Source organism: Bos javanicus, chromosome 10 (genome assembly GCF_032452875.1).
Source record: "Bos javanicus breed banteng chromosome 10, ARS-OSU_banteng_1.0, whole genome shotgun sequence".
Lineage (NCBI taxonomy): Eukaryota > Metazoa > Chordata > Mammalia > Artiodactyla > Bovidae > Bos > Bos javanicus.
The window spans coordinates 17,936,179-17,950,043 of NC_083877.1; the positions used below are offsets into that span (position 1 = coordinate 17,936,179).

Here is a 13,865-nt window from a genome sequence, read left to right on the forward strand (position 1 = left end):
AGTAGAACAATGAACCTGTAGACCATTTGACTTTGTGATCTGTAGTGCCTGGGTTTGTGTACAAGGTGTATCTGGCTAGTGTTGAACTGGACATGCGGTATCTCTGAGACTTTGTAAAAATCAATTTGTTCAACAAAAAGCCAGTTTGATAAAAGAGGGAAACTTGCCGGTGAGGCTAAGGTGACAGCGATTTCAGGCACCGTGTAAGCTGATTAGCCTCAAACAGCGACACTGCTCTGTATGCTGAGACCTCTGACCCCGTGGCCGCCTTGGAGACACACGGTGCCGGTCACGAGGGCAGCATGGGCAGTGAGTGAAGGCCAAGACCTTATTAGGAGAGTTTCCCAGGAAGCAGGGGAGGCAAACACAGGGCATTCCTTTAGAGGGATGGATTTATTTTGCATTTATTTTTGCTTTACAAAAAAGTCGTGGAATGATGTTTTATAGTACCTTTTTTTCTTTTTTAATTAACTGAAGGGATTTTTTTCCCCCTCTCCATTTGGATGAACACAGATCTGGTCAGGTCAGCCCCTGCTTAAACTCCCTCAGAGGCTTCCTCTTGTTCATTTGAAGATAACCCAGCTCACAGAAAAGACCATAAGCATAACTCACTTTTTAAAAAAAAAATATTTATTTTTTATGAGAGGATAATTGCTCTACAAATTGTGTTGGTTTCTGCCACACATCAGCCATAAGTATACAGCCATAGGTATATATATGTCCCCTCCTTCTTGAACCTCCCTCCCTCCTCCCACCCAATCCCACATCTCTAGGTTGTCCCAGAGCCCCAGTTTGAGTTCCCTGAGTCACACAGCAAATTCCCATTGGTCATCTATTTTACATATGGTAAGCATCACTGACTTTTAACTGATTTGCACACGATGGCTTTCCCTGTCGATTATGGGATGATACGTTTTGGTATTGGTTGATGAACAGCCACTATTTTGAGCTGCCCCCACTTCCCCTCTGGGATCCCTTATCCAGCATCTAAGGCAGTGGGGGGCCCTAAACCCTTGCTCCAGCCTGTAGCTCATGTCTGTTCTGATTGGACTTGCCTGTGCCTTTGTGGTGGTCAGAAGCTCATTAACCCTGCCTGGAAGGCTCGCACAGCCAAACCCGCCTGCTGACCACTTCCCTGCTTTCTCTCCCTGAGCCCTGGCTACACTGCCCTTCTTTATGATCCCCAGGTGGGCCATGTTTCCCTTAGGGATCTTTGCAAGTATGTTTCCTTCTGTCTAGGACGATCTTCCCCACACTGTCCTCTTCTGACTTCAGTTAACGTTTCTCCTCCTCCCTTCAGTCATTCCTGCTGCTACTGCTAAGTCACTTCAGTCGTGTCTGACTCTGTGTGACCCCATAGACGGCAGCCCACCAGGCTCCCCTGTCCCTGGGATTCTCCAGGCAAGAACGCTGGAGTGGGTTGCCATTTCCTTCTCCAATGCATGAAAGTGAAAAGTGAAAGTGAAGTCACTCAGTGGTGTCCGACCCTCAGCGACCCCATGGACTGCAGCCTACCAGGCTCCTCCATCCATGGGATTTTCCAGGCAAGAGTACTGGAGTTGGGTGCCATTGCCTTCTCCAGTCATTCCTAGTTGGCTTTAATAAATACAGGTTGGATGGATGAATGAGACAATGACCAATCACGTGTGAGAGGAGCATTCATTTGCATATGGACTTCTTCCATCGCCATCAATTGTCTCTGTCTGGTTAATCATTGCCAGAAGGAGAAAGGGAGCCTGTGGATCAAGAGGCTGTGCTGTCCACCCTCCACCTTGCTCAGTGTTGCTACTCCTGGAGAGAAGCCGCTTCAGCCTAAGTGATGCTCCTTAGCTGCGAGTATTACTGCTTTCAAAGAGGAAAAAGAGGAATAATTGGAATATTTGGGATTCCAGAAGTTGTCTTGTACCAGGTAACTCTTCAGGCTTCCTATCTCCTCTTTCTGGCCATGAGGCAAGAGAGGAAAGAGGAATTAGACAAATTGAACACAGCCTGAAGACTCCCCAACACTTCATTGGAAACCCATGTTCCACTGAGAAGTCCTTTTGCTCCTGTCCTCTGAGCTTGAGGCTGAAGCTCTTCTCGTGTGGTTGTAGACCACAGGTCACGTGGGGGCAGCCCCAGGCAGGCCCTCAGGAGGAACTCGATTTTTAGGTCTTTGTCCCAGATGCCCTAGAGGAGGAAGAGAAAGAAGTAAGTTGAGGAGGCAAGCAGGGGAGAGAAGGCTTCTTAACACTCACCCAAGGTACTTAGAAGCAGCTTAAAACTACATGTTTACCCGTTCGCAAGGGGCTGTGTCGTGTCGCATTGTTTTGCTTAAATCACGCTTTCCTTATTTCCTTATTATTCACTGGGCACAAGCTTGTCTTGACTTTACAGTCTACAAAAGTTTACAACCAAGAAAATGAAAAGGACAATTTTGCAAGCCTTGTGATGGATCCTAAAAGTACCTCACTGGAGCCTGAAATTAGGGGTTTGACTGAAAGTCTGCTTCCCTTCCACCTCCAAATGTTAACAAAGTAGGGATAATGGAGGGCTTTTCTTCCCCGCTGGGACACAACCCCCGAAATGCCATTAAGATGAAAACACTAGTGTTTGTCAAGAGTAGAGAGCAGTATTTTTTCAAAGTGTAATTTTTGGAACACTAGCCCCAAGAAATATTCTGCTAGTAAAAGGATTCCTGGTCAAGTGCTTGTGAGTGAAGTGCAGAAGCTGTGTTACTCATATGTTCCCCCACAAAGGTCTGGTTGTCCCAAGCTGTCTTCCTGCAGTCTGTTCATACTTGGCTCTGCTCTGAAATCCCAGGAAGCCGCTCTCAGCAGTACACCATTGGTCCTCCAACATTTGGGAGCCTTCACTGGTGCTGACACTGTGCTCCAGGCTGAGGACCCCCAGAAGGAATGGAGGCAGCCAACAGACTTAAAGAAGCAAGATGGTTGGCCATCTTGTGCAGGATGACCAGCAACTTGGACAAGGGAGTGAAGGGGGCATTAACAATCCATAATTATACTAAGCTTCCCTGGTGGCTCCGACAGTAAAGAATCTGCCTGCAATGCAGGAGATCCGAGTTTGATCCCTGGGTCAGGAAGATTCCCCTGGAGAAGAGAATGGCTCCACACTACAGTATTCTTGCCTGGGAAATACCATGGGCAGAGTGTCCTGGCAATCTACAGTCCATGGGGTCACCAAGAGTTGGACACGAATGAGCGACAAACACTGTACTGGGAAGAAGGTGGAAACCAGGGCTGCCTTGTGTACACGGAGCTGACAGAGGGGTTGAATTTTGTTTCTTATTCTAGGAGCCACTTCTAAGGCCAGTGGGCAGTAGTCACAGGGAAAAGGTTTCAGTTAACAATGAAAAGAGGCTTTGTAACAGAACGTGTCCAACGACAGTATGGGCTATTTTATGAGTCGTGAGTACCTCGTTCTGCAGCTATGCACGAGGGTATTCGACAGCTGCCTTCCAAGATGCTGTGTTTAGAAGACACTGACATACCAGGGAGATGCCAGGGTTATGGGGTAGTCTTTGATTGGGTTCTGAGGCACCCATTCTACTTGGCCCTCTCTGCTGCTGAGGTTAGTTGTTTATCTCATACGTGCATTTGCTAAGTTGCTTCAGTCGTGTCCAAGTCTTTGTGACCCCATGGACCATAGCTTGCCAGGCTCTTCTGTCCATAAGATTCACCAGGCAAGAATACTGGAGTGGGCTGCCATGCCCTCCTCCAGGGGATCTTCTTGACCAGGGACCTAACCTGTGTTTTCTACATTTCCTGCATTGGCAGACAGGTTCTTTACCACTAGCGCCACCTGGGAAATCCGTTTATCTCATTCATGAGGACAAAATCCTGCCAATCTGATTCATGCGAGTGTATACACACACACACACACACACACACACGGATAAAGTAGAAATGCAACAGGACTGAAAGATAGAAAACTTGCTGGTTTTATATAGTTAATTAATATTCTCTTCTGATATACATAATGTAAACAACTCTGTTTAAAATGAGACTGGATTTCACAGTATAGTCTTGACTTTAAGAGAACACTCTGGGACATGTTAGCAGAATATGGTCACAACTCTGAACAAGTTTGAAGTGGTTCAAAATCAGTTCTGGAAAGCCAGCCTAGGTCACTTGGATCAAGTTAGGTCAATAATAATTGCTCTCTGGTTATGTAAGCTGCTCACATCAAGGGAAGAAGGGTGGGAATAGGAGGGAATTCTTTGTACTATTTTTGCGACTTGTCTGTATGTCTAAAATTAGTTTTAAAAAAACCCCATATCCTTGGCTCCTAAGCCCTGCTCATACTGTGCTCTGCCTGATGAACTTCCCCTATCCTGTAGACTCAGCTCAGGCAGAACATTCCAGATTTCCGATCCCCTCCCATGAGTTCTACAGATGTCCCAATTATACCCACCACTGACCAGTATGATTTTTTGTTTTGTACCTTTCTTGCCTGACTTGAAGCTTCTGGAGCTTCTTTGGACTCAAATGTTTTCTTCATTTCATCTTTCCCTCTCAGTACCAAGACCTTACTGAGCACTCTGTATATATCTCTTCAATGAGTTAATAAATCAATCCAATTTGAACAAGTTTTATTAGGTTTCCTCTTTTTAAAAAAAAAACTGTGGTAAAATATACATGACATAAAATTGACCATTTTCCCCATTTTAAGTGTCCAGTGCATTGGCATTCAGTATATCCCAGTGTTCCATAATTTCTCTCTCATTTTAAATGGTTTAAACTGATCAGAGCTGTTAGAGCCACTTAATCTGGACCCAAGGGACTCGTGGGGCTTCCCTGGTGACTCAAACAGTAGAGAATCTGCGTGCAATGCTGAAGACCAAGTGCGATCCCTGGGTCGGGAAGATCCCCTGGAGAAGGAAATGGCAACCCACTCCAGTATTCTTGCCTGGAGAATTCTGTGGACAGAGGAGCCTAGTGGGCGACAGCCATGGAGTCAGAAAGAGTGGGACACAACTGAGGGACTAACACTTTGATTTTCAAGGGACTCATGACACTCGCACCAGGAGCCACCTGGTCCAATCAAAATCTGTTTGACCGAAGTGGAATTATTTCACCCCATTTGGACCAAGTTGAATCAGGGAGAACGGGTTCCGCCCAGGCTCCAGGCCAGTAGTCGGCACTCAAAGCCAGAGCCTTTTCTTTGTCCTAATCTCGGGGTTGTCACTCTCTTTTGTGTGTGTTTTTCCTCTGGGGGCTACCCGCCCTGCTGCTCTCCTAACTGCTCCCACACACCACACCCAGCGCTGTTCGACCTGGCTCCGGGGCAGGGAGCTCCCGTTCTGCTGCCACCTCATTGTCCCGCCCCTGCACCTGCGCTCTCAAAACAGCTCCTGCAGGCGGGCTTCCGACGCAGTCACCAACAAACAGGCCGACTCATTTAGTCAGACTACCAGTATCTGGACAATCTCTTCCAATTTTTAAGGTCACCTCCACCTCCTCCTGCGTGTTAATGTAGTGGTGAGTATCCCCGCCTGTCACGCGGGAGACCGAGGTTCGATTCCCCGACGAGGAGGCAACACACCCTTTTGGGGCTTCCCTGGTGGCTCAGACGATAAAGCCTCTGCCTGCAATGAGGGATACCTGGGTTCGATTCCTGGGTCAGGAAGTTTGATTCCTGGGTGGGGAAGATCCCCTGGAGAAGGAAATGGCAATCCACTCCAGCACCCTTGCCTGGAAAATCCCATGGATGGAGGAGCCTGATAGGCTATACAGTCCATGGGGTCGCACGACTGAGCGACTTCACTTTTCACTTTCACTTTACACCTTCTGGTAGAGGTGGGGCATTTTCTCCCAGTCACTCTTTCCTACCTCACTAGCTCTAAAGGGCTTCATTTGAATTTAAGGAACGTAGCACTGCATTAGGAACCCAAGAAACGGCTCTACTCATTTTGCTGCCATTAGCTATATAGGTAACTTTGGTCATGACCTCTTTGGGATGATATTTGCCAATGAGTAAAAAGAAGGGCTCAGACATATGAATCAAACTTTGATTTTGGTTATTATTGCTTTGCAGCAGGATTTCCCCCCCCCCCCCCCCGCTGTGTGTGTATGTGGGGTTTGTGTGTGTGTGTGGCGAGGGGTGGGGAAACAGTATTACCCTAAGACCAGAAAAGTACCAGATGTCTCTGGCTGTCGGAAGCGTGTTTTCTCGCTCCCTCAAGCTGCCCAATCCTAGTTAGAATTCGGAGGGCTGTTGTCCGTTGTCCCTTGCCTTCAGAAGGAGCCAGTGAGGCTTTTCTTGTGTGTGAGTGCTCACGTGTGACTACATATGCCCTTTAGACTAGGGGTCCCCTTTCCTGTCTTAGAGTCACTGCATTCTCTCCTCTTGTTTACATCAAGTTTCCTTGCTGGCTCCCTCCTTCAGCCTCAGCCTCACCCTGTTGCAGCCAGAATGGTTGTTCTGAAACGCAAAGATGCCCGCATCCCTCCTGTGCCTCGGCCCTTCAGGGGCTCTCACAAACCTCAGGATAAATATGATTAGCTCGAAGTTCAAAGCCTCCCACCATCTGTCTCTAGCTTACTCACCTCCTGGTCTCACCCCTTTTTCCTCTTACTTGGCGAGCCCGGGCCACTCTTCCTTCCCCTCTCGCCACGCTCCTCCCTGGTTTCTTCGATCTAGACTGTCCTCCTAGGGAATGATGTTCTCTGGGTAACCAGGGATCAGTGGCACTCGTAAGGGGACCCTCTGGGACGTGCGGGTGGGTTGAGGGCCGGTGCTTCCTGAGGAGGCCGCCAGGGGGCGGCAGGAGCGACTCCAGATGACAGCAGGAGGCCGTAAGTGGGGGAGGGAGGGAAGGACGGAGGGAGCGCGTATCCCGGCTCTCCTGATCGCAAACTCGGAGCCAGAGCTCTCCGCGCGCGCCCCAAGCCGCTGGCCGCCCGCGCAGCCGGACGCGGAACCCCGGCGCAGCGGGAGCCTTGCAGGACGGGCGCGGGGCGGCGGCGGCAGCCGTCCATGCGGCGGGCTCGGGGCTGCCCGGCGCCGGGAACCACTCGGGGGCCAGGCAAGGCGGCCACTGGCCGCACCGGGACTCGGACCGCCAGGTGAGCAGAGCCGCCCGCGTCGCGCGCCCCCTTCCGCCCTGCCCCGGGGGCCCGGATCCGGCCCGGCCGCTGCCCGCCTCTCGGTCCCCCTCTGGACGGCCAGGAGGGCTGGCGCGGGCGGCGGGCTCAGTGGGTGTGTCAGGGGCGCCGGGGGGCTGCTCCCGAACCAGGCAGGGGAAGCCAGCGCGCGTCTGGTCCGTCCCGACGGCTGCGCCTCCTTCTCCCCTCTTCGCTTTCTGGGGGATTTGCCCTGTCCGGGCGCCAGCACTCACCCCTCCACCCTCCCACTCGGAAACTCTAGGGACGGTCAACCTTGGTCGGCCCGGAGTTGGGCCCCCAGCTCTCTGGGTCGGGGTAGATGGGAACCGGTGAGTGCACACCCAGCCCGCGAGCCCTAACCGCAGCCTGGCCAACCTCCTTGCCGGGGCGGGAGAACTGATGGAGCCTTGGTTGGCGCGCGTCGAGCCCCATCCTGGGGCCTCGGCCACACCGTTTTCTAGAAAGCCTCAGATCTGTGTATGTGTCTGAGCTAAACCGCTGCAACCCAGCGCCACGGGGAGCCGGAGTGGATGGGTTGCTTCCGCCAACTCTGGACACTTCCTCGAGTGCAGCCCAAGTACCTGCGGTCCCTGGGCGCGCGTGTAGGATTAGCTTTCACGGAACTAGCCCGCACTGGAACTTTAGCGATCGCGAAGTTACTGGGGGTTTGTTGTTTGGTTTTTCTTTGAAATAACATCAGTCCTAACTTGGGAAGAAGCTTTCAGGTCGTTCTCGAGCCCACTTAGCATCTGGAATGTGTGGGGTCTGGGATCTCCTTAAGCAGTCCCCACTCAGCCCCGCGCCGGGGTGCCTCCAGTACAGCCTGTTGAATGTGCGTGCTCGCGCCTCTTCCGGTCTCCTTTGTGACCCCCATCACGCAGCCCTTTGTCCCTTGGCAGGCAGTTAGCGAATCTGAAGCCTCGGACCTGGGTAGCCAAAGAGATCATGGGATGCCTGTTGGAATTTAGAATAAGAGAAATAGAGACCCAAGAGAGGGCTAACGAATCATCTTGTCCAACTGTCCTTTCACAGCCGAAGGCACCCAGGCACCACATAGTCTAAATGTTAAAATCTTAAAATTTGTATAACGTGCTCATGTCTTCTACGTCATTGATAAAAGTGATGAAGTGATTGAGCTTAAAAGGATTTTATTGAGTCTCAAAATACAAAGAAGAAAACATTTTTAACAGGTGATTTAAATACAGCGCTACTCAATTCCTATTGATTTCTGTTAGCACCATGGTTGAATTACTTGGAAAACAAAATCTAGCCCTGAAATTAATGTAAGGAAGCTAATGGGAGTCCTGGGACTTTCCTATAAACTTATGCAGGGCTGGAACAGGGATTTCCCAGAGGTCCCGGAAGTGAGTTTGGGTGATCAGGATACTGGAGCCCCCACTGGACAAGCAGCTGGTGTGGCCTCTTGTGGGCAAAGCTAGTCAGCTGAACTTGTGTGATATCCTTGCCCAGCACCCATCAGGGTGCCAGCTTGGTCTTATCTTCATTTCAGTCTCCCATGAAGAAGTGGTTCCAGTTCATTGTTAAGTAAAAATAAAATACAGCTAAAGTTTGGGAATAAGATCAGGATTGGATATTTTGACTTGAAGGGTTGTTGTTGTTTTTGACCCAGAAGTGCTTATTGTGATTGTAATCACATTATCCTAAAGAGTGCCTGGATATTGATTGCCCATCCCCCCACATTTCTCTCCGTGGTACCACCTTTTTCCAAGTTGGCTGGGAGTCTCTATTTTTGAGAGCACCAGACTCCCCATTCCATCCGCCTCACTTGTAGGTAATTCATTACCAAGTCCCTTCCACAGTCTTTTGTGATATCCCAGGAAATAATTTTCCTGTCTGTTCCCTCTGCCTCCTCTTTAAACCACGTCCACATTGCAGTAATAGTCTCCCCTCTTGACTCCCGGCCACGAGTCCCTTTCTTCATTTTAATCCATCATCTTTCATGCTGACAGATTAATATTTCTCAAATTCTGATTTCGCCACATCACTCCTTTCAAGAAATCACAATGGCTTCCCAGTATTCACTTCACTTTAAATCTTCTCCAGCCAATATTTTTGGGCATCTGCTGTGTGCCAGGGACTGTTACTATGTGCTGGGGCTTAAATTAATAACAAGACAATATCCTTGCCCTTGAATTGTTAACAGGCCAACAGATAATATACAGCCACCCAAGAGAGAGATGTAAAGAGAGAATCACAAACCAAAGTTAATCATTGGGGTGTGCAAGACATAAAGGAGACACAGATGAGGGAGAAGTATTTTCCTGTATGAGAAGAGCTGGGGAAATTTCACCTGGGCTTTGAAACATGGGGAGCAGTTCAAGGAGATGGGAAAGACTGAAAGGAGGGAAAGCATGCCAGGCAGAGAGAAGAGTTTGAGCAAAGATCCAGTGTGAAAGCACTGGTATGGACGTGGTGGTGTCATGGCCATTCTTCATCTAGGGATTTCAAAGTGTTAGTCTCTCAGTCGCATCTTTGCAACACATAGGCTGTATCCTCTGTTCATGGAATTCTCCAGGCAAGAATACCGGGGTGGGTAGCATTCCCTTCTCCAGGGGATCTTCCTGACCCAGGGACTTCTGCCTTAATTTGAGTCTACATTTTTGATCCAAGAGCAGCTCAACTCTTTCCTGCCTGAAGTCCTTCATTCCATTTACCTGGTCTTTTTATTGTGGTCTTATATGCCTCCTCGGAGAAGGCAATGGCACCCCACTCCAGTACTCTTGCCTGGAAAATCCATGGACAGAGGAGCCTGGTAGGCTGCAGTCCATGGGGTCACTGAGAGTCGGACACGACTGAGCGACTTCACTTTCACTTTTCTCTTTCATGCATTGGAGAAGGAAATGGCAACCCACTCCAGTATTCTTGCCTGGAGAATCCCAGGGATGATGGAGCCTGGTGGGCTGCCATCTATGGGGTCGCACAGAGTCGGACACGACTGAAGTGACTTAGTAGCAGCAGCAACAGCAGCATATACCTCCTAACCCTAGCTCAGAAATTCAGATTTCCTCTCTGCTGGGCTAAATTTCTCCAGGAAGTGGATCCCAGCCTGTCTTAGGTATTCCTTTACACTCTTTGCACTGACTCTGTATTCAGCCTAGACATGGTCTAATGGGCATGCCTCATCTCCTCAGCCACCTCGAAGTTTCTCCAGAGCAGCTCCTGCTCTGAGGACCTCTCCCAGGCTGTGGGACACAGTCCCAGCACACTGCCAGCACTAGCTAACTTGAGAATGTGACTCGCTTTGACCTTCCATCCTACTTTTCCCTCCTCTCTCTTCTTCTCTCCACTTTCCCCACCTTTGATCTTTCTTTTTGTGTGTCTGCAGAGTTGTGATATTTATTTACATATATGTTTGTTAATTGGCTTCTCTTTGAAGATAATGGATGAGACGTGTTGCGCTGGTAGCTAACGTATGGTGCAGACCGGCACCGGGAGGGGAGCTGCAGTGTGAGGCTGTGCCTTTAGATTGCATTGCTGACACTTGCCTTGTTTCAAGATCCCCCCTCTTCACCCCTCTCTGCCTGACCTGTGCAACTGATGCAGGCCTACTTCTCATCTTTGGGTCTGATTTGCCTTCTCTTCTTTCCCCAACCCGTCAAAACTGACTTCTCCAGTTTCTGGAGCCTTGCTGGCCTGATGAACTCATTCAGGTCAAGTTTAATGAGCCTGTGTGTGCTGGGCCTGATGCTTTCGTCCCCCCAGCAACCTAGGACAGCAGCAGTATCATCCACACTTGAGGAAACTCCGCTTCCTTTCCTGAGGTCAACAACTCAGGTTTTGAATCTAAGTCTTAGAACCTAGCTTTCTCAGTCTGGTGCTCCTTCTGCTATATCACTGTTCCCTGAAAGGGTTGCTTTCAGAACACCTGAATCAGAATTAAGATCTGGTGGGAAAAACTCAGATTCCAGAATGGAGGCAGGGCCTGGGATGGGCATTGTAAAGGTGGCCTTAGGTAGTTCTGCACACTCAGGTTTAAGGATCACTGCCCTAGGCTGCCTTTACAAAGGAGGTTCTAATGACAGGTGGTGGGCGAATAAGCCTCAGGATCCCACATAGCACGGTCCTTTTTAACAGGCCTTGACCTTGACTTTAAGGAGTGAGCCCTCTTTTGGTCAAAGGGGTCTTCAGTTTAGTCCTGAAAGCATGCTCCCTACCCGTCCCCATAAAGGCAGGTGAGCCTGCTGCTGCTGCTGTCACCTCAGTCATGTCTGACTCTGTGTGACCCCATGGACTGCAGCCTACCAGGCTCCTCCATTCATGGGATTTTCCAGGCAAGAGTACTGGAGTGGGTTGCCATTGCCTTCTCTGCAGGTGAGCCTAGCGTCCATCATGATGGCTCACTCTGACTATTTCTGGGCCAGAGCAAGTGCCGAGGGAGAAGGACCAGAGGGGATTGGTTTGCAGCCCCAAGTTGCCTGGACAGTGGACTGGGACTCCCCAAATAGAGCTGAGCATGCTGGCCAGTCACTCCCTCCCTCTCTCTGGGCGTGGTGAGTCAAACCTCTTCCTTACCCGAGTGGAGTCTGCTCACTGACCCCTCTCCTTCATTCTACAGGCCTTCGTTTTGTGCCCTCAGCCCTCCAGTCGTCTGTCGGTAATGATGGATGGCCACAACCCAGAGGGTGGGTGTGGGGTCGGGTGCACAGGCACACAGGGCATTCAGCAGAAGTCCAGCCCCCAGTGGGTGCCCAGTGTCGCTTCTCATCCTGTTTAACTGCTCTGAAACTGTCAGTGCTTGGCAGGCAGTTGGTGCTCAGAAAGAATCTGCCTGCCAATACAGGAAATGCCAGAGACTTGGGTTCGGTTCCTGGGTTGGGAATAGCCCCTGGAGAAGAAAATGGCAACCCACTCCAGTATTCTTGCCTGGGAAAATCCCATGGACAGAGGAGCCTGGCGACCTATAGTCCATGGGGTCACAAAAAGTTGTACATGACTGAGCATGCGGGACAGGACGTATGTGCGCTAGAAAAAGTATGTAATCTCAGACCCCTCAGGTCCAGGGGGTTTGTGTTTAAAGGGCTAAATATCACAACTTTATATTCAAATCCAGGAAATGAACACCCCCAGCTGTGCAGTAATAATAATGATGATGGTGATGGACATGATAAGGAATTAATTATCCATTCAGCATCCCCTCCCCTCTCCATTTCCCTCCTCCCATTTTCCCTTTGGTTTCCTCTAAGAAGAGGAAGGTAGGCAGCAGTTTTCTTTATCGCTGGTTACTTGTCCCGAGAGAATGCTGTCTTTCTGCTTATCTCTCTTTCTTTTCCCCTAATCTTTCCCTGAACATTGGAGAAGGAAATGGCAACCCACTCCAGTATTCTTGTCTGGAGAATCCCATGGACAGAGGAGCCTGGCGGGCTACAGTCCAAGGGTCAGAAAGAGTCAGACACGACTGAGTGACTAACGCTTCCCTGAACATACTGTGTTTTCTGTCTTCTCCTATGAGCCTTGCTTAAGCGGATCACTGAGCGGTACCCTGGCAGCCTTCTACCTTAGCCCCTCTACTCCCCGGGTGTGGTCCAGAAAGCCGGCTTACAAGGCGGTTGTCCCAGAAGGGTGGCACCGAGCAGCCCACGACCTGGGCTGGGCAATCCTCCCAGCCAGCTGGCCGACTGCCCGAGGGCTGGCCAGCAGCGAGGACCCAAGTAATGAGTGATTAATGGGCGCCCCATCTAATCTCCTGCCAGGGGAAATGAAGGGCCAGTCGTGGGCTGGGGCTCGTCATGACCTGCTCCAGGTGGGCTTGGAATGCACCCAGCTCAGGATGGGGATTAAGGCTTGAAAGATGAGAGGAAATGAGATGTTAACCCTTTGCGCTGTGGCCCTCTGAGCCCCAGCAGGGAAATCTCAGGGGAATTATCTGTAGGCATCTGATGAAAGGGGAGCCTGGCCTTTGATTTACGGCAGGGATGTGGCCACATGACTCTGGCAGGAGGGGGGCAGGGTGTGACAAGCGACGGCTTTGACTTAACCTTTTTTCTCGGAGGCTCAGATTAATTTCTTATGAAAACGGAGTATGTGGACTGCAGGGAGGCTGCTCTACCTGCTTCCTTCTCAGAAACCTTTCAATCATATCAGCACGTTACAAATTTGTAGTTGCCAAGCAGACCTTTCCTTCTGTAATGCAGTGTCCCTGATCTCCTGTTGTTTTGAGGAGGATGGAGGAGAGAGTCTGGTCGTTGGCGGTGGGCCCACCTCCTTCCTCAGGTCAGCAAGGAGCACTGGGGCTCTGAGGGTGAGAACCAGCTCCCTGAGTTCCTTGGCTCTGCCATGCTGGGGAGCCCTGAACCTTAACCTCTTGTGCTGTAGGGCTGTAAAATGGGCATCATAATAATACATAACATGGGTGAGATTCGTGGGGATGTAGAAAGCTTTCAGCAGTCTTAGGCATGCGGACCTGCCATGTGAAGATTGTGCTGTGGGCTTAGTCACTCAGTCGTGTCCGACTCTGTGGGACCCCGTGGATTGTAGCCTGCCAGGCTCCTCTGTCCATGGGGATTCTCCAGGCAGGAATACTGGAGTGGGTTGCCATGCCTTCCTCCAGGGGATCTTCCCAACCCAGGGATGGAACCCAGGTCTCCCGCATTGCAGGCGGATTCTTTACTGTCTGAACCACCAGAGAAGTCCATACATGGGTGAGAGTCATGAGAATGTAGAAAGCTTACAGCAGTCTCAGGCACGTGGACGTGCCATGTGAAGGTTACCCATCACTTTTTTCTCGCCTTTCTGGGA

The 13,865-nt window shown here is 50.3% G+C and overlaps 1 protein-coding gene and 1 long non-coding RNA gene across 3 annotated transcripts in view; one reads left to right on the plus strand and one right to left on the minus strand.

Annotated features, from left to right (window-relative positions):
* Nucleotides 1-1,645: 1,645 nt before the first annotated feature.
* LOC133255721 (uncharacterized) lies at nucleotides 1,646-8,198 on the minus strand. Its single transcript, XR_009739034.1, has 2 exons — nucleotides 7,691-8,198; nucleotides 1,646-2,169 (listed from the first exon to the last, which is right to left on the minus strand). It is a non-coding gene; the product is annotated as an uncharacterized LOC133255721 (long non-coding RNA).
* The window catches only part of THSD4 (thrombospondin type 1 domain containing 4), a 675,283-nt gene continuing 666,688 nt past the window's right edge, over nucleotides 5,271-13,865 (plus strand). The window contains exon 1 of one of the 2 annotated variants that reach the window (XM_061430240.1): nucleotides 5,271-5,469. Coding sequence is in view for 1 of the 2 variants with exons in the window: in XM_061430239.1 (XP_061286223.1) it covers nucleotides 6,785-7,070 (286 nt within the window). In the remaining variant the exon portion in view is untranslated. Of the gene's footprint in view, nucleotides 5,470-6,243; nucleotides 7,071-13,865 lie in introns of those variants that run through there. The other variant, XM_061430239.1, reaches the window with a different exon arrangement.